The sequence below is a fragment of the Gossypium hirsutum genome, chromosome A06 (assembly GCF_007990345.1).
Source record: "Gossypium hirsutum isolate 1008001.06 chromosome A06, Gossypium_hirsutum_v2.1, whole genome shotgun sequence".
In the NCBI taxonomy this organism is placed as follows: domain Eukaryota; kingdom Viridiplantae; phylum Streptophyta; class Magnoliopsida; order Malvales; family Malvaceae; genus Gossypium; species Gossypium hirsutum.
Window position 1 is genome coordinate 12,083,631 of NC_053429.1, and position 22,043 is coordinate 12,105,673.

At 30.8% G+C, this 22,043-nt stretch overlaps 1 protein-coding gene across 1 annotated transcript; it reads right to left on the minus strand.

The window, feature by feature from the left end:
* Positions 1-9,278: 9,278 nt before the first annotated feature.
* Positions 9,279-11,700, minus strand: LOC107962660 (strigolactone esterase RMS3). Its single transcript, XM_016899128.2, has 2 exons — positions 10,993-11,700; positions 9,279-9,946 (listed from the first exon to the last, which is right to left on the minus strand). The coding sequence occupies exons 1-2, from the start codon at positions 11,376-11,378 to the stop codon at positions 9,511-9,513; spliced, it is 822 nt and encodes a 273-aa protein (XP_016754617.2). The 5' UTR covers positions 11,379-11,700; the 3' UTR covers positions 9,279-9,510.
* Positions 11,701-22,043: the final 10,343 nt, after the last annotated feature.

The window sequence follows — 22,043 nt, forward strand, 5'->3', positions numbered from 1 at the left end:
AAGTTCAAGCCTCACTTTTGCCAAATTTTGTTATTTTTAGAATCTAAGCCTTATCTTTGGTCAAGGGGCTTATATTAATTTGTCTGCTAATCCATATCAAAATGAGCTTGCTGGTTTTAGTGGTAAAAGAGTTAGTGTGTTGGAGGTCGTGTGATCAAACCCCTGCAAAAACGTAGATATTTTTTTGCTCAGTTTTTCTGGAAGAGTTTTAGTGGGATTTAAATTCTAAGGTAGTTGAGTTTGAGGGGTTAGTGGGGAGGAATTTGGAGGAATCTGATAATATCTGATCTTAATCTGTTTGATTTACTTTTTTTTTCAAATTTTCATCTTTTCTCCAAAATTCCCAAAGTTTCTGACTTGAGATTTTTCTTTTTTCTGCTCTTTGTCATTTGCCCCTTTTCTATTTTATCGTCGATTTAATTTTTGTTTTTCTATCTTCTATCGAATCTCCGCTTCTTATTATTTTGGTACTTTTCATGTGTTACGGGTAAGTTTGGTGGGTACTATTCTTGTTTTGGCTAATGAATCATTGGTTAATGGAGTTTGTTTTATGTCTAGGGGAAGGTTGTGAGGCAGGAAGTCACGCTTCAACGGTTTGATTCAAGTTAGGGATCGCTTTCGTTAGCGGTAAGTAGATTCTACGTGTTTGGTTATGATTTTAGATTCTTGGTTTGGTTGCTAATAGGTTGGAATAGACTATTTTTAGGTTTTAGAAGGCTCGGGTGTGTTTTCGCATCAAAACAATACCAGGTGTGTACCCAAAATGCGAAAAATGTGGCTTCGACAAAAGCCAAAAAATGAATCTGTCGACGCCACACTGGTTTGTGGTCTCCCTTGTGTGAGACACGGTCGTGTGGTTGATAAAGGCATGACTATGCCCAGCACACGACCATGTGGTGGCTCGAGTATGGTCGTGTGGGTCACACGACCATGGCAAAGTTAGGCGTGTAGGCCCACCCGGGCATGTCACACGAGCATGTGGATCTTAGGCCAGGCCAGTCTAGGCATGTGGGCCCATACGGGCATGTGGGCCCAAAATTCTAAAATTTTCCCTAAGGTCGCACAGGTTGCTCCAATCGACTGTGGGCCTACCATAGGATCGATAAGGGCTAACCGAACCTTAAAACTGTGAATCTAATAGACTAAAATTCTATTTTGAGTATGATAATACTATGCATGTCTGATTATTGCGATATCTGTGTATAAGCATGTTGAGCATGTTTATTCTGTTATTTTGTATCTGATTTCTGTATCTGTTATTGGGGTGGGATTTATATGTATGGAGGAAGTATTCTGTTCGGCGTTAATCGCCTATATTCTGACAGTTTGGCTGTATATTATCTGATATATGCCTTAAAGGCTTGATGTGGTGTATAGGGACAGGTGAGTGTTTTTAATCCTACATGGTGTGATGGGATGGTCGGAGTTGGTGTGTAGAGGATAGGGGTAGGATTTTAGCATATCTATCTGAATCTGAAACTGAGTCTGTATCTGTTTCTGATTGTATATTTGATGTTGTATATTTGCATGCTTGATTTTGATGGGTTACACACTGAGTTTACGTAAACTCACATTCGTTTGTTTGTTTTGTCAGGTAATCCACAGACTTAGGCGGATCGGTGCGGTAAAGACTCTACGGTAACCACATGACCGTAAATTGATTAAACTTGGTAAATTATGGTTTTATTTATGTTTTGGCATTTATTTTGAGAGTTTGTATTATTTGGGACTCTATGGACTTTTTGGTTTTAAACTGTTGAATTTGGTTTATCGATTCTCTGCATGCTTGGTTAAAATGTTTTGTGAAATAGATGGTTTTCACGCAAAATGTGGTTTTTCTAAAAAAATATGAATCAGATTTCTAAATGTACCGGTTTTATCGACTTTCTCTGTAAAATAGGCTTTGACAAATGAACTAATTAATTAACGTTTCGAAATGAATATAAAGTATACGAGTTAAATAACTGAAATGAGCTTACGCAACTAAACTTATTCTCTGTGACATTACCGGATCCGGCTATAACGTCTAGGCCGGGTTCAGGGAGTTACAAAATACATGTATGTGGAAATTGAATATTGATGAACTTATTCATGTTTCTTGGTATTTATGTGAATTACATGACTAACATGCTTGATGCTGATATATGTGTTTAGGTAATTGGCCAAATTGGTTTGAGCATGTTTAGTTAGCTTACCTTAAATGTGAAATAAATGGTAAGTTAATTTCCTGTTATATGAACTTACTAAGCATTAAATGCTACTTTGTTTTATTTCCTCTGTTTTATAGTAACCTGGAAGCTCGTTAAGGTTGGAAGTTGGTCGGAGCCACATCACACTATCATTTCGGTATATTTATTAAATCAACTTTGGTATAATGGCATGTATAAGTTAATTTGGCCATTGATGGCATGTAAATGTTTTGTTGTGATTAGCCATGTGAATGACTTATGTTTGATAGATTTTGATATATATAAGTATATGGCCTTATCATGGTTGATATGTGTTTTGGTATAATTGATTAATGGTTAACTAATAGGCAAATTGTAACATTGCTTGAGTTGGTATAGTTGGTATAGATATGAATATATATATGTAAGTGATCAAATTGTTAAGCATGGATACTTGATTATATAAGATGATGTGATATGCATAAGACTTGGATATGGCTTGATTCAAATGTTTTATATTGGATTGAGAATGTGTTTAAGTGTTAATGTAGGTGGAAGATAAGTTTGGGTGAGAAATAAGGCTTGGAAATAACCTGATTTTGTCTACAAGGGCGTGTGTCTCAGCCATGTGTGACACACAACCAAGTACATGGGCGTGTGACTTGGCCGTGTGTCCCTTGCATCTTTAAAATTTCAAAACAAAATGCTCAAAATTAATTACACGGCCTGGCACACGGTGTGTGACTTGGCCATGTGACTCTTGCACTGTAACACTCCCTACCCGTATCTGTCGCCGGAATAGAGTACGAGGCATTACCGAGAAGCACGAAACACTTACAGATAATTTAAATACATTTTCATAACAATTTGTTTCGATTTCATACTATTTCATATTTAAGCTTTATTCACTAAAGTATTTGAAATATCATCTTTATGCAAATAGCACACATGAGGTACATAATTCTATAATTATGAATGAACGCATTTATCAAACATATTGCATGTTTTTATATATATCATAGTTTCATATTTTAATGTATCAATTACCATCACTTCCTCGTATTTCAGACAAATACGTGTAACAATTCATAAATATGCAATTCATTAACTCTTCCTACCAATTACAATTTAAATTGTCAAATCACTTATTGAGCCCAATTTCAATGTTCACTAAAATTTATCATATAAATTTTGATGTACGTATTCATCAATAAATTCCATGTACAAATATCATCATCTTATATTTCCACATACATTTGCTTTCCACATTTATGAATTCAAATAGCATATACAATACATACCAATGTATTTCAAGTACGTTTTCATGATATTTCATTTCGAACTCAGATTATTTCATACTAGAAGTTTTCTCATTAACTCATTTGGAATACCAATTCATACGGATAATACACTCAAGGCGTAGAAATATATAATCACAAATGAATTCATCCATCAACCAAGTTTTATGCTCATGTCTCATCAACTCGTATTTCCTTATGTCACATAATTCCATGTAATACTTACCAAACTTCTTCAAATTAATGAACATCTTACGGAATTGAGTACTTCATTTTTTTCGATGCTATAGTTCAACTATGGTCTTACACATCTTTACATAATGATGCCATAGCCCAACTATGGTCTTACACGTAATCACATATCTCACTGATGTCATATCCCAGATATGGTCTTATACAGTAGCATATATCACACCGATGCCATATCCCAGATATGGTCTTATACAGAAATCACTTGTCACTTGTCACTTGTCACTTGTAGCCAAAGCTACCACTATTCACTGATCAGGTAGCTGGTGCTACCATTTTTCACTGATCAGGTAGCCGAAGCTACCACTTTTCACTGATTAGGTAGCAGAAGCTACCACTTTTCACTGATCAGGTAGCTGAAACTACCACTTTTCACTGATCAGGTAGCTGAAGCTACCACTTTTCAGTTGTCATTTGCCATTGATCAGATAAGTGTAGCCGAAGCTATCACTTATCACTTTCACTTGTCCTTAATCAGATAAGTGTAGCCGAAGTTATTACTTATCACTTTCATTTGTCATTGATCAGATAAGTGTAGCCGAAGCTATCACTTATCACTTGTTTCCATGGTCCAACCATGGTCTTTTCCTTCAATTCATCTTGTCACTGAACTGAAATGCTCAATTTGATCATTTATTCAATTTTCATGCTTTTACATTATTCACGATTTTATCATCAATACATATGAAATAACTCATCATAAAATTCATAAAATTAACAAATAATCACTAAAATTTAGCCATATAAACTCACAAGTTCAATTTTTGTATTATAACGACAATCGTAATTTCATAATAAATATTCCAAATAAAACATTATATCATTTCTAATCCAACACTCATCGATTATAACCGGGCATGTGATCAATTTATACACGAGTCATTCATATATATGTATATTTTTCCTCCTCCTCCTCTCCATCCACATCCTTAGTATAAACAACACACTTGTAAGTAACATTATCCATAATTTTCATTATCTACTTATGTGAATATTCAAGCTATCCATCTGTGTCATAGTCACTAAATTATTTTTATCTTGAGCTACAGAACTCCAAATTAAGATCCGCTAATTTTCTCTGAGACTATACTCATATACCTTCTTACCATAAAAATTTCATAATTTTTGGTTGGGCCAATTAATACAGTTTATTCATTGAAGTCTCCGCTGTTCTGCTGTCTGACAGTTCCGACCCTTCTTCACTAAAAATTAATTATCTTCTTATACAGGATTCAAATGATGTCCTCATTTGTTTCTATTGAAAATAGACTCATTCAGGATTCTAAACATATAAACTTAAGCCCCTAATTATTTTTATCCAATTTTTTATGATTTTCCAAATTCAGAACAGGGGAACTCGAAATCATTCTGACCTTGTCTCACAAAAGTTATTGTATCTGATGATTTACAATTCCATTGCTTACATAATTTCTTTTATAAGAAACTAGACTCAATAAGCTTTAATTTCATATTTTATTCATCCTCTAATTCGATTTCTATAATTTTTAGTGATTTTTCAAATTTAGACTACTGCTATTGTCTAAAACAGTTTTAGTGCAAAATGTTGATTTCCATTTTGCCCCAAATTTCACAATTCATACAATTCAGTCCTTGCTCAATTAACCCCTCAATTAAGATAATTTTCTCAATTAACACTTTTTATAGACATTATAAGTTATTTCATAACTATTTAAATTCAGAATTTCCCTATGAAACTTTAAATTCAAACTCTTTTACAATTAGGTCCCAAATATTCACTTTCTATTCAATTCTTTCAATAAAATCAGCATATAAATAATTTAAAGCTCTAATTCCATGCCAAATCATCATATACTTCCAGCACATATTCATAACAACTTTCAATTTCTTTCATAGAATCAAAAACTAATGAATTCAACAAGTGGACCTAGTTGTAAAAGTCACAAAAACATAAAAATTTCAAGGAGAAAGCAAGAATTAAACTTACATGAAGCTATAGTATGAAAACCAGCTTGAACCCTCCTCCATGGCTATTTTTCAGCTGATGAATATGAAGAGAAATGAAGAGAAATGAAGAGAATTCTAGATATTCCAATTTAGTCCCATTTTTATTTAGCCAATTTTGGCAATTTTCCAATTTTACCCTTATTTCATCTATTTCCTGATTTTTCTCAACTATTGCCGCCCAAAATATCTCCTTTAGGACTATTTTCACTTTAGGTCCTTCCTCATTTGACAATTGAGCTATTTAATCCTTCTAGCAACTTTTACACCCTTTTCAATTTAGTCCTTTTTATTTAATTAACCACCCAAACGTAAAAATTTTCTGACTAAATTTTAATACTACCTCACCAACACTCCATAAATATTTCTAAAAATATTTATGGCTCGATTTATGAAGTTGAGGTCTCGATACCTCATTCTTGACCCAATTTACCTAATTAATTCTTTTAAATCACCAAATTCACTAATTCAAAAATGCTTTTATATTCGCATTTGACTCATAGGTATTAATTTATTAAATTTTTAATTCACCCGTTGGATTTGGTGATCTCAAATCTCTATTCCCGATACCACTGAAAATTAGGCTGTTACATGCACCTATACACGGCCTAGCACACGGGCGTGTGACTTGGCCGTGTGACCCAAGTTAAAGAGTTACACGGTACAGACACGGGCTGGGACACAATCATGTGCCTTATTTCGAATGCCCACATAGCCTAAGACACGAGCGTGTCTCTTGGCTGTGTAAGCTACACAGCCTGGCACATGGGTGTGTGGCTTGGCCATGTGACTCTTGCACCTATACACGGCCTAGCACATGGGCGTGTAACTTGGCCGTATGACCCAAGTCAAAGAGTTACACGGTACAGACACAGGCTGGGACACAATCATGTGCCCTATTTCGAATGCCCACACGGCCTGACCACAAGGGCGTATGTCCCCTACATTATAGAAAAAATTTTGAGGTTTTGTGAAAAATTCTCTGAGTTCCCGGTTTAGTCTTGACCTGTTTCTAATGCATAATTTGAGCCTTGAGGGCTTAAATAAGGGACAATATGATTGTATATGATTGATTTCTAATAGGATTGACAAATGATATCAAATGTGTGTTTCTGATCTGTAAATTCAGGTAATGCTCCGTAACCTTGTTCTAGCGACAGATATGGGTTAGGGGTGGTACAAAAACAATAAGGACGACTACATAATTGATTTCGTGGGTTTCAAAATAGCTTTAGGGGAAGATTCTTTAGGATTGAAGCTCGATCAAGATGATGAAGGTTTTGCAAATTCGAACAAACTATGAAGTTTTTTAACTTTAGCTTTGATAAAACCGATTGAATTCTAGAAATTTGAAACAAAACCGACTCGATTTTGAGACGACAATGGATTCTTAAAAAAATAGATGAACTTTTGAGTTCGTCGTTGAGGTGTGCACTATAAAAGAACGATTAAGAACCCAGATGATGGTAATGTAGATAATGATTTCGTCTTGTTCTTCCTACTTCTGCCTTTGACACAAATTTAAAAAAAAAAAAACTCGCAAACTAAAAAAAATCAAAACTTTTTACTTTCAAAAAGGACAAAATTGAAGATTTTCTAACCACGGGGTTTAATGGATTCTTTTAGTTTTACTTTTTTGTTTCATTTTGCCTTCAAAAAGAAAAAAAAACAATATTTGTAATTGTTATTTTTTTTTAATTTTGAGAAAAAAATGGGAAAGAAGAGCTTTGCTTTTTGTGGAAATAACTTGAAGAATTTGTCTTTTAACTAATTTTATAATTTTTAATAAATTCTACCATTTTTTTAATAATGTTAAAATATTTTACAATTTAAAAATAATTTTTATGTTTTTTTATTTATTTTAAAATAAAATTTTAATAACTTTTTACATCTTAAATATACATTTTAAAATTTTGACCGAATAATAGTTACACCAATAATTAACGTTTGACATGTAATGTACCCCATTTTGATTGATTAAAAATTTTCTTTTAACTTCATTAGTTTTGAAAGTCAAAAAATGTAACGAAACAGTAAATTAAGTACCAAAATGAAAATATAGATATAACTTTAAGTATCCAATTCCATAGTGCATGTATCAATTAGAAATTCCTTTTTTTTTTTTTGCTCATGTAATTATATATTTCCAGACACCTCCTGCTAGTCTTGAAGACCTTCCGGTTCAGTTCGATATTGTGGGTGGATTATTTTGGGCCATATTCTTTTATCATTTTGGGCTGAGTGGATAACTTCCGCTGCAGAGAATTGAATCATCTCCCCATTCCTCATGTTCATTTTCGTATTTAACTTTCAATATCTACATTCTTTATTTTTTTAATTAATTTTTTTAATGATATTGGCATGGTAACTCACATGACTGTTCATGTGTACTTCATACTAATATGACACTATTTGTTTTATATGTCATATTGATTAATAATTTAAAATTATAAAAATATTCAAAATAAATAAAAAATTTAAAAAAGTTTAACATGAAATTGCCATTGGATTTTCATGTTGAAAAATTTTAACATTTTAGTGAGTATTTCTATTAAAAACCAAAAAAAAAAAGTTGACTTTTTTTCTAAAGTTATTGGTCAAATTCGACCCTTTTTTAAAAGGTTGAGGGTAAAATTTAATTTTTTTAAAAATAATAACTAAAATAAAAAATGATATAAACACTAACAGCTAACTTTACCTTTATACTTTTATGTTTGCAAATTAGGGTGGTTTAAATTAAGGTTTAGGGTTACAATATTATTGCAATTCTATAGTAATTTTATCCATTTTTTTCCATGTGTACTTTTTTTATATAGATTTGAATTCCTAAAATAAGATTTTAAATTAAAAATTTTAGGTCAAATTTCTTAGTGGCTCCTCTCCATCCCAACATATTCTTAACTAATAAAAGAAAACCACAATATTTCAAATAAAACATATAAATTAGTAAATTGTTTTTGCTAATATCAATTGAATCCTTGTTTTATTTGATGTGAAAAAAAAAAAGAAATCCTAAAATTTTGTTTAAATCCCTACATATTTGCTACACTCAAATTTGCTCTTTAAAAAGCTGCTAATCTTTAATTTTTTAAGGAAGTTTTAAGACTATAATTATTATTACAATAAAAAATAATATAAAATATAATGTATAGCTGAACTGAAATCTAAAATATATTCAAACAAGTCTTACATAGAATGAACTATAAAATCAAAAATAAAATTACAAAATTACTTATAATAAGACTCGAATTTGAATATTTAAGAATATAAGTTCTCAACCTTGCAAATAGACATCATCAACCTAATTTCTTGAATTTTTTTTATATGAAAGTTATTCACTTTTAAAATTTATTTCATATAAATGCTTATTTGAATGCAAATTAAAATGTAATATTTTTTTAAGCACAATAAAAAATAATAAAAAACTTTTTAAATTGTTTAATAGTTCCAATGTTGAATGTACCAAAACATTCTCTTAATTATGTTTATATTTAATTTTTTATTTAATAATTTTTTTCCTTAAATAAAAAATCTAATAATAAAAAAACAACCACAACCACAACCACATCCAAATCCAATATTCAATTCAAAACACCATTAATTGTTTCCTAACTATATTGCTTAGCCAAAAAAGAAGAAGAAGAAAAGTACAACAATAACACTATAATAAAGACCAAGCTAATATTACTAATAAAAAATCTAGATATACTCTACAAAGGCCAACCCCACACACACACATGTTAAAAGCCATAAACATGTATATATTTCAATGACCATATATTTATTTCTCACCTTATCTTTTATTTTTTGGTTCAAATTTCGAAGCCTAAAACTCCAGCAAGCACAGCAAGGAACTCAGGATGTGCAGTCAGCTGAGGAAAATGACCATTGGTGTTGACAATCTCAACCGTTGATTTCCCTTTGATCTTCTTGTGCATGTAGTCGGCAACTGAACCCGGCACGACAATGTCATTTGTGGTCTGGATAATGGTGCATGGTGTGGTTACTTTGTCTAGGATGTCCCTCTTGTCGCTGCGAAACACTGTTTTGGCTAAAGGGACTGCAAATTCATGCCTCATCCTCTTCAAGCATTTTGCAAGGTTGTTGACCGAGATCGGGTCTGAATTGTCGACGACGAGTAGTGCGAAATTGGATGTCCAGTTTTCGTAGTCGGATTCGATGCTCGATATGATACCGTCAATTGTTGCATCGTCGAATCCACCTTCGTAATCATCTATGTTGATATACCTGCAAATTACTTGGTAGTATGAGACAATTACATGAAACCATACATATACCTACAAAATTAAACATTGCAAATATCGGAAACACCAATTTGCTTTGTTAAGTGAATATACTCGATCATTTTAAGTTTTTTCGTCATCATTTCAATAAATTATTTTACAAAAAGAAAAACCTTAAAATAGTGTGTAATACACAATTATATAGTCTAGGTTTATGGAAAAGACATAAATATCCTAAAAAAATTATAACTAAATTAGGACTTTGGATTATAATAATATATAGATGAGTACATATACTGTTCACATATAAAACAATATATATATATAGCTTTTGATAAAACATCTAACAAGCGAACCAAATTTCATGTTTTCGGCCGACACCAACAAGATTTTCATATATAATGTTTTTCTATAGAAATTAAAAGAAATAATAATAAAAAATATAGAACTAAAAAGTTAGTTTTGGCTTGTAATAAGAAAATGTCAAAGAAGAAGAAAGCGGAAAATAAGATAAGATTGGATTTGTTATTTAATGAAAAAGTAATATAATTGAGCATAGAAATAGAGAGACACTGGAATAATTGAGTATATATATATAAAGTTGAATCATCCACACAATATAAAGTACAAGACAAAGAACAAAGCACTGTCTATGATAACGGACCCAGATCCTCCTGTCCACATATTTTGCCGTTAGGTTGATTTAATTTTCACATCTACTCCCCCATTATCCAATTTCTTTATATATACATATACACATATAGATTAAATTGGTAAATAGATTCAATTCTTCTATAAATTACCCTAAAAAGTAAACAAATTAGATGAAAAAGGATGATTATTTTTTGATAAAAAAGTATACAAATTTGTACTTAATCATATATGAATTGACGAATGATTGAATATCAACTAAACTCCAGGTTGAAAGAATATTTAGAAGAAGTATGTGCCATAGTTAAAGATATTTGATAATTGTATGGGTTTGGGGTTTGAATCTATAAAATTAAAGATATAGCACAAGTAAGAAAAGTAAATAAAAAAAAAATTTACCTAGGAGAAGCAGCAACAAGTATAAGCCTGTTAAAAAGTTGAGGTCTTTTTATGGAAGCAATGCATCCGATCATACCAGACATGGAGTGACCGACAAAGACGAGGGTGGATTCCAAGTGAAGCTCATCCAAAAGAGCAATCAATTCATCAGCAAAGGCATCATAAGAAGAGTATTTCAAAGGATCGAAGAGGTTAGGATCTTTTACAGCCCCTGAAAAAGTCCAGTCAAAAAGGACAACCTGGTAATGCTTTGTCAAGCAAGGGAGGACTTTGTCCCACACAGATTGGTCTCCTCCAAACCCATGTGCAAGCACCATCGTCTCACTCCCACTCCCTATTATCCTCGCATTCATGGCTGCTTTTAGGCTCCTTTCTAACGCCACCATCTTCCACAGGCTTAAGAGAGAGAACAAAAAGAGAGAAAGAGAAGGAGAGCTAAAGCTGTTTTTTGGTGGTGCGTCCTGTTGGTCTGGGTTTGGTTATATAGAAAATTCACAGCCTCACAGGATTTAGTTCGAATTCGGATACATTTCGGGTTGGGTTCTATTCGAATAGTCGCATTGTATTTTAACACTTTTATATAGATTATGACCATTTTTATATATATAGGAGAAAACAACGTATTTGCTTTAGCTGAGAGGTGCAGTTGAAGTCTTAATCCATCATCAAAACCCCACCAAGATAATTAAATGAATGGTTGGTTTTTTTGAGGGGGTGGTTCAATCCAACTTCAGCCTTTTTCTATTTTAAATATGTATGGGGGCATTCAATTTAAATTAATGAAATGACAAGTTCAAGCTTTTTTACTGCAGGGTAATGATGTAGTGTTATTTAATGTAATGGTGGTGATAAACAAAATGAGTATGAAACTCAATCAAGAGGAGTGAATCTCGGCATCAGCTTAGCTTCAAAATTCAGCAATTGCTGGCTTTAAAAAACTTATTAAATTTGTTCATTTGACTTTCTTTCTGGGATAAATGCTTGCTTGCAGTCACACGAGAGAAGGAAGGGCTTGCTTCTTCGTAAAAACCAAAATATAATATACCCACTCCTAAAGAATTCATGTTGTATTATATCACCAATAATTAATTTCATGTCTTGTTGTACTGTCTAAACATAGTATTAATAACATTAAAAAGAACCTATATATAGCATTTATGTATTATTTATATCATTCCCTCATATATATACCTACTCTAGTGATCTAATTCTTGTGTTTGTGGACCATTTTCTGTTCTTGTTTGTGGCCGCCAAAAGGAGGCCATATCCACCGACATGTTTTGTGGATTTTATTGCATATATCTAATTTGTTGCTGTTTTATGTCCTCAACATTCCTCAAAAATTCAAAGGAAAAAAAAACATGGAATTTGCATTAAATTTCTTCCAAGCTTTTCTCATGCGAAAATAAAATAAAATGGACAAAAAATTGATGTTTCGGTTTCTGAAAGGTTCAGATGAACATGAAGAAGAAGAAGAAGAAGAAGAAGATAGGGTTATTATTAGAAATACAAAATATTAATGGAGTATATTGTTTTATAAGTCGTACTACGTAAACGATATTATAATGAAATTAAAAAAAAAGAAAAGAAAAGGGATGAGCAGTGGGATGAGGGCAATTGCCGCCTTGGTTTTTTGGGTGGGGTGAGGGGGGGGACCACATACATAGGAAGGGAAGAAGACAGGTGAGGTGGAGTTAGGTTAAAAAGGAGACGTTTGTCGTGTAGTGTGTCTGGACATTAGAATTAGGATAATATTATATTCATTGATGGCGTGAGTGAGCGAGTGAGGGAGAGTTTGGAGATAAGTCCAAGCCCAACCTTTTTTCTCCCATTAAACTTCCTCCGCCCCCACCACGTCCTCCCTCTCTTTTTCATTCCCACCTCATTCTTTTTTTATTTATTAATATGTGTATTTAAATTATTATTTTTTTGTTAACCATAAGATATTCTTATGATATGATCGTTGCTCATTTTATCTTTTAATTATATTATTGGAGATTCGATTCTCTTTCATAGGAAATGAAATATATTTTATAGTCAATCGTTTATTTTTTTTAGAATATTCGCGATGAAAAAATTAATTATTGCTATTGATGATAGATACTTTGATTATTATAAAAAAATTATTAATTTTGTTTATTTTATTTAAAAAGTGTATGATGTTTAATAAAATTGTGTTCTCATTTTTATATCTATACTCGTGAACATTGTTTTAAGAATAAATTGAGAAAAAAATTAATTTGTATATATTTTTATTGAAATAGTGATACGAGTGATACTACACACATTCCAAGAATAATGCTTTTCTTAATTTAATACTTGCCTTTACCTACTATTTCCATTATACTATGTTTTTGCAATGAATTTTACAAACCCTGCCCCCCCCCCCCCAAAAAAAAAAATTGCCTTGCCCTTAATGCAACTAATTTGGTCCGGAAAGTAAGCACAAAAATTGTTTGAATAGTCTCTCATCTCATCTGTCTTGTCCTAATATTAGGGCCATTGAAACCCCTAAATGTACGTGTACAAAAAATATATGAGATATTAAGAATGAATAATGGCCAACCAACTAATTGTGTTGATGACAATGGAATCGGTGGTTATAAGATGAATATAATTTCATCTAAAACTCATAAAATAATTTAAAAATTGGGTTCCACCAAGTGAAAGCAATTTCAATATCTTTCAAGCTCTTTGTCAAATCAAATATTTTATACATTGTTGATTTAATGTTTTGTAGTGGCGAATCAGGTTAGAAGGCAGTTTTTGAGGTAGAAAAATTGGACGTGTATTTTGAACGCGCTCTGATATTTAAGTCACTAAAATGTGTACTAAGAGGTAAGGATTAAGGAAGCACGAGAGCTAAAGCTAGTAGTAAAGTTGCGAGCGAGGATGGTGAGAGAAGGGGTTGTACTTGGTTTCTGGGCCACCAGAGGGGTTGCACACAGACTGTTCATTAGTCGGTTGTCTGCCCATGTTAGCTACTAGTCTACTTAGTGAATAGTTTTTTGGTCTAGCAACCTGGGTTGCGTAGGGTCTTTTGTCACAAGGCTGTTGACCCTAGATAGCTACTTACCAGCCTAAGTAGCAAGCGCACTGTAACTTTGCTTATAAGCTAGTATAACAAGTGGATAGGTGAGGACATAAAGTTGTGAGCTAGAGCTCATTGCATATTAGGCAGTTTGAATGCATGGGGAATATAAAAGCTTTTATTTTTGTATGAATCTTGTCGTTTTATTTGGATGTATCCCCAGATGTATGTTTGCTTAACCAAGTGTAATGCTGGATGTTAATTTACTGACCGAGTTGGTGGTATCCTCTAGAGGATGTTCTAGTATCACATTTAATCATTTAGATTATGTGTCGAAAGCTTGGTATTTGTTGCTCTAAGGCATTTGTATGCCTATATTTGCTGCTCAAAAGGTTTTGGGATACTAGGGAGCTTTAATGTGGAGTACAGAGCATGTTTTGGGGCTGCTTTGGAGCCTCAATATGCTATACGAGAGCAAGTTTTGGCTGTTATCAAACCCCCATTTTCTGTTGGGAGTAGGTTTTAAGATGTTAGGGAAGGGAAATAGGGATGCGGAAGGATGATTTTTATTAAAAGTAAAGGATGATTATTGCAAAGAGAATATTCAAAGTAAAATAGAAGAGAACTAAACTATTTCTCGATGCCTTGTTTAGGCTTTATACATGGCTATTTATAGTAAAATTTTTAAACTCTATTTAATTTTTTCTTCAATCCCGAACAGTGTTTCGGATAAGGATCAATTTATTGTAGCTTTCACATATCCTGGCAAAATTTATTGTGGCTTCCACGTATCCTTGCATTTATCATCTTTTTATTTGTACATAGATGCCTTGTTTTGTAAGTTACCTTCTGCCTTGAATTTCTTCCATGTGGCTAGCTATTTTGTCTCTATCCTTTTTGGATGTTATCGAGATTCCAAGTCTCTATTTCATCTAAATGTAATGATTCTGGTGACAGTCTTGGTGAATTTCAAGTCTCCCACGTGTTTTTGATTTCATCGATTATGTGCGATGGATAATCATCAATCTCTATATCAGCTATCTTTTTTAACAGCTTTAAAGATTCTTCATCTCTATTTTTCTGGATATTTCCAATGTCGTCAGCCACTATCCTTCTTCTATCAGTCCAGAGTTTATAAGTCTGATGTTGAAGTACATGCTGAGCTGTTGTTATCAAATCAGTTCCTGTTTGGATCTGATAATAAGTAAAATTATTATAACACTTGTCAATTTTTTTTGTCAAGTGTTCTTTGTTTTCTTTGACAGCTAATAACTTGGGCTTCCAATCATTCTTTGAATAATCCATATTTGATATGGCTGATAAAATCTTTCTTTTTCAGCAATACCAATAAGACTACTTATTTGTATTTAGAAATAATAATAAAAATTATCTTGATTTACTATTTCTGATAATATAGTCTTAATAATTGCAAGAAAATCTTTTAGTAAATTAAAAGAAAAGTTTTGAACAACTATTTCTTTAACAAAACCCCATTCAATACTGTTTATATCAAATCGTTCATGATCAAGTCTAAACTTTATAGTAGGAGTTTCTTCTCCTAATTCATTCATAAAAACATATGCTTGTAAAAAATATTCAAAAAAAGTCTTTTGAAATTGAGTTTACTGATTACAAACAATTTTATTTATTTTTGCAAAAATTTCTATTGGTAAAATTTTTCTAGCTTTATTATATAAACATATTCTAAATGATTTATTCATAAGAGGACTATTTGTTCCTTTATGAATAAAATATTGAAATATATCAAGAAGATTGTTTATCTCCTTAATATTCATATATTCTATTTCAAGCTCTTCCCAATCTCTATATAAAATTGATTTTAATGATAATTCATGAGCTTCATTTTCTTTAGTTGTTTTTTCAACTAAGAATTGTGAAAACTTTGTAAGAGCTCTTCTAAAATTTGCTCTTTGTTCTAAAATATGGGTTTTCCATATTTCATTGATAAAAAATTTCACTTGGTAATCCTGGATTATAAAAATATTTTATTTCTAGAATTTGTTGTTGTTTCAACAAATTTTCTACTCCTTTGATCATTTCAGCATAACTGGCTTGAAATGTCGAATTTGGATCTTGGGACCAAGGGTATTGACTTACCATACTTGGTGTAGAAAATAATTGAGATCCAACTACTGGTCTTACCATTGGATAGGGAATAAAATATCATTGGTTAGAATCGAATGATGGCTGTGGAGATGGCTTAATAAATCCTTGATTAGGAGTTATTGATTTCCCTTTGTTGGGCTTTTTATAAACTATGGTCCATTCTCCAACTTGTTCTAGAGGTTTTTTACTTCTATCCATAAGGCCTGCTAAGATAGTCAGCAATGGCATTATCAGTGACTTTTACATATAAAACTTCAAAATTGAAAGTACATAATTCATTATACCATCTAATTCTTCTAGGTACTGTTTCCAAACTTTTGTTAGTAAGGAATTGTTTAACCGCTTGATTATCGGTTTTTATGATAAATTTTTCAGGTGCTAAACATATAAAAAAAAGTTTTTATTCCTTCCCTTATTGCTAATAATTCTTTTCATATATAACATAATTAATTTCATTTGGTGAATTATATCCACATACTAATTCTTCATTATTTAATGTTTTAGCTTTTAAAATACCTCTCCAATAATTTTGTGATGCATCTGTTTCTAAAATTAATTTATCACCTTGTTTAGGTAAATAAACCTTTGGAGTATAATTTATTTCTGATTTTAGATTTTTTATAATTTCTAAATCTTTTTTAGACCAATTAAAAGGTTTATCATTTTTTAACTTTTCATATAGTTTGCCAAATTTTTTAGATAAGTTAGGAAATAAATTTCTTCCATAATTGACTATCCTTAAAAATTGTTGAAGTTGTTTTTCATCTTCAATATTTTCAGGAAATTCTTTTATTTTTATTATAATATGTTATTGTAGTTTAAGACCATCTACTGACAAATTTAATCCTAAAAATTCTATTTCTATTTTTTCTAATTCTATTTTCTTAGGACTCAAAATAATTCCATGTTTTATGAATTCTTGAGAAATAATATTTATATATTTTCTATGTTTTGCTAGTGTATCTGAAAATATTAAGATATCATCTATATAAACTACACAAAAATTTTATATTTATTAAATATAGAATCCATCCATCTTTGCAATATCTGAGGTGCATTACATAACCCAAATGACATTACTCTCCATTGATAATGACCATTAGGTGCACTAAAGACTGTTAAAGGCTTAGATTCTTCTGTTAGCATTATTTGCCAAAATCCTGATTTACAATCAAATTTACTAAAATATTTTGCTTGTTTAGCTTGATTAATTAAAACATCTTTTCTTGGGATAAAATATCCATCAAAAATAATATTTTGGTTTAGTCTTTTATAATTAATTACCATCCTAGCTTTTCCCCTTTTTATTTCAGCATGGTTTCTTACCATAAAGGCTGGACTAGAATGTGGGCTATTAGCTTTTTCTATTAATTATTTTTCTAATAATTCTTTGATTTGTGTATCAAATTCATCTATATCTTGTTTAGTATAGATCATAGGTTTAACTCTAATAATTTTATTAGGATTTTCTAATTTTATTTCACAATATCTCGGACTATTTTGCCATAATTTTAATGGTTCTTTATTAAAATTATCTTCTAAAATTTTAAACAACCAATGACTTGTTTCTAGTTGTTTAATTTGTCCTTTTCTTATTGGTGTAAATCTTTTATTACACACAAATTTATGATTTTCTACTAAAGGTATTCCTACAGAAGTTTTTTCTGCTAACAATATTACTAAGTTTTTATCAATAGAAAATGGTAAATGATGATATATAAAATTATTTCCTACTAATATGTCTCCATGCATTTCAGTAAAACACAATATTTTAGGAATTACAAATCTTACATTATTTATGTAAATTGGTATATTTCTAGCCTTAAATTGAATTATAGTTTCTTTATCATCTATTCCTATGGCTCTAATTGGATTTTTCATTAATTTCCATTTTTCTACAACTATTGATGGTAGCTCCAGTATCTAATAAAGCATGTAAAAAATATGTTTTATATTCTCTAAATTGAAATGTTATTTCTATATATGTATAATATTTCCTAGGTTGAAAATTTGAGAATGTAATAATATCATTTTTTCCCATTTTCATTTGTTGAATAATTGTAGAAGATTTGTAGGAAAAATAGGTATTTGAACTGTTTTCATTCCTATTGGTGTTGAACTTGTACTTATATTATCTTCATCTTCTTCTGTTTAAGTATTTGAAGGTAATACTAAATTATCATTTGGATTGATTATAGCATTATTTTAAAAATATAATCTATCTCCTGATGACATATATTCTATAATACTTACAGGTTTTGAAGTATTAACACCACTTATTCTATCTATCATCCAATCTTTTGGTATTGATAAATCTTTTAAATGAAATAATTTTTACTGAATTTTAATAATAAATTTATTAGATTCAAATAACTCAATTATTTTATTATTAATCTCTTTCATAGCCTGAATATGGTGCTGAAAGCAAGTTTTTTTGCAGCTTGTCTTGCCCCCCCCCCCCCAACCTTTTGACATAAAAGTCTATCCTTCCAACCTCGGACTTTCTTCCGTTCATGAGGTCACCCTGGCCAACTGTTTTTGCCCAAGCAAGCTTTATAGAGTCGAAAAATCACTTTTAAAACAAAAATCTCCATCCGACGAGCCACACAAATAAGAGCACATCATCGACAGTGTCAGACAGTCTGAGTAGCATTTTGAAATTAAAGTGGGGAAACCCTCAAATAGGAAGATGTTGGATCTCCCTGAAAGGGAAAATCACATCAGAAAAATGTCCATTTATTTCAACTTCATAGGAACATTTCGGAAACATGCTATAGCTCAAGCCATCCATCTCTCAAAAAAAAAAAAAAAACATAGAATGCCTCACTGCAGTCTGCCATAAGCTTTCCACATACCTATTTTAAATACCATTTCTTCCTTGCGACATCTCCATCTTCTTTTCAGCAAGATAAACATAAAATTATTCTAGTTTTATTTTGCTACTTTCAGTTAAAAGATTGCAAGTTCTCTCTTAACCAACTAGCACCTTAAGTTAGCAAAAGGAAACACCTTCCCAAACTTCTAATCTTTCCCTCACTAACCCTTGTTTATTGAAATAATTAAAATAAATTAAAAATTTATATTTTTACCGATTTAATTTTTTAAAAACTTTGGATTTATCATCTAATGTAAAGTATTTTCAATGATTTTTATCCCATTTTTTTACTTTTAAATTTAATTTTATTTGAAATAATTTCAAACATAATTTAAAATTTACATTTATCAAATAATCTAATTATATTTTAAAAAATATTATAATAATTTATGAAGCAAGCATCATCCCATAACTAGATCCATCACACACGACAGTAACATGCTATCAAAATATTTTGACTTGTATTTTATATCATTAAAATCATTTTATTTTTTAAAAAATGATAATTGAAATATAAGTTTTGGAATGAAAAAAAATGCAATATAATAAATAAATATATAAAATATGGATTGTGAAGATTTGGTCAACATGAAATCTATTAAGAATCTAACATGTTTACTGAAAGGGTATTGTGTTGGCAAAAGTAAGTTTAACTAACTTGACCATGAAATGAAAACCATAGTGGAAATTTAAAGAATAAAAAATTCAAATTTATTTGTTTTCAAAGCTGACCATAGGATGGTATATGTGAACTTTATTTGTCAAATTAGACAATTAGCATGTAAGTCTTTTGGAGTAGTTTTTCTTCCATACCTACCACAAAATTACAAATATTTCATCATACCATTTTATTCTACATCATGCTTTTTCGGTTGGTCTACAATTTTTTCCCTTCTTATTCATTTGAACTCAATTAAAAATTTATTTTTTTTTAAAAAAAATAGGCTAATGGTGTATTTGAAAATTTCAACAAAAAAAAATGTTGAATATAATAAGTCAGCATATGATTACTTATCACTTAATGTTGAAAATATTAAGTGATTGTGATCTTATTTTTAAAAAATATTATTTTTGAAATAAACTATATCCTCATTTTATTTAAAATTAAAATATTTAAATTATTATCTCGAATTCAAAATAAATAATAGCATATTAATAAAATAAATAACTTGTAGCACATTGTTTTCTCTCTCGTTTGTTTTGCTCTTGTAGCACTTTTTTTTTAACTCAAAATCTTCTCTTTTTTATGTTTTTTTTATAAGCTTCAATTTGTGGGATAACGGAGGATTAGTAGGCCTGAGTATCAATGATGGCGAAGAGGAGCCATGGAAAATTGATCTTTGTGAAGATTTGAATATTTATATGCACTGTGACACCCCACATCTGACCTGATCACGAAGTCTCAATATGAAATATCACATTCGTTGCTGGAGCACTTAAATTAACATTTACTTCATATTCAATAAGTTTGCCAAACATTAACTAATTCAAATAAATATACTTATATTGATTAAAACCACTTTCAAGTCATTTAAAACAATTTAGAAATATTTTAAAATGGGTTCTAGGTGTTTGAGGGTGGTTGGGATCAAGTACGAGTCCTTAAGGATCAAAACAACTCAAAAAGGGGAGGATCACTGTCTAACCTAGTTGTATCGATACAAATGGGTAATTGCACTGTTACAAGTACTTGTTACTGTATATTTTTGGCTGCTAAATTATTTGTTCCTATACTTCTAACTACTTGTACCAAAACAAGTTTTCTTGGACCCAACAACCACCCTTAAAGTCACTTGTTTTGACCCCAAAACAAAACCAAATCATTTTCAAAACTTCTAGGACTCAAAATACAAGTTCAAAACATCATTCATGCTTATTTAAACACATTCCAACACATTGATACTAACATGAATACAACATCTCCAAACTCAATCATCAAATTAGTTTAGCAAGTAACACAAACACTATAAAAGATCATGCATACCATCATATACATACCATAACACATATACAAATATACTTAGATTACAATTCATTAGTATTATAAGTACCAAATCATCAAAATGGACTCCAAACTAAGTTTAACACTATATATATGATGGCTAAAACTTAACATTCAATGTACAATACAAATATTGCTTAGTTAAGAATTGAGTCCTAGATGCTGCCAACCTTATCAAATCCTTGAGACCTAATCGATAATTGCGCACTAAAATAAACAAATCCACAAATTGAGCATAGATGCTTAGTGGTGCTAACATAATTTGAAAGATATGCATAATTGAATCAAGTACATAAGTTAGTTATCAAATCATTTATGAATATGTTTATACTATCTATTGTTGTCCTATGATCTATTTCATTTAAGCTTTCATATGATTCATCATTCAATCTAAGTTTTATATGCCAACTTAACATTATGCCTACAAGGCTTTACATTTTTATAGTTAATATCTATATTTGAAATCAAATAATAACATCAATGTTCTCCAATTCATTTATAAACATATGAAATTCTCAGATCACTATCTCAATATACCTTCGAGGCTTTCATTATCTTTCAATTATCAATTTTAAGATTCAAATACAATACTAGTGTAATCTCAATTTCAATTCCATAATACATATGACATTTCCATATTTGAAATCTTATCTCATATTACCAATGGAATCCATTAATTTGTTTCACAACATCATCGACTGTCAGGGCTCGTAATACTTAATCAACGTGATCTTTCATACGCTATTGTTCATCATATATACATTTTCATTCAATTAATCGAATCAACATGATTTATTCATTTTTTTCCAGATAAATAAACATAATCAATCACATATTAAATAGTTTGTGGCCCCTATTAACCATATATGGACTTAAAACGGAGACAAGAATTTAAATCCTTAACACTCCACAATAATAATCGCATAGAAGTGCCAAAACTGTAACATTCTGCTACTCGACCTAATCGTCGAGTCTGAGTTACAAGGTGCCACATTTGCTGACAAAGCAACTACAGT

What these genes read in the sequence shown, in the direction of transcription:
- LOC107962660 (XM_016899128.2), bottom strand. Translation starts at nt 11,378, where the DNA reads ATGGTGGCGTTAGAAAGGAGCCTAAAAGCAGCCATGAATGCGAGGATA. An exon ending in CTTGTTGCTGCTTCTCCTAG is followed by an intron (nt 9,947 to 10,992) that starts GTAAATTTTTTT and finishes AGTAATTTGCAG; the next exon opens with GTATATCAACATAGATGATT.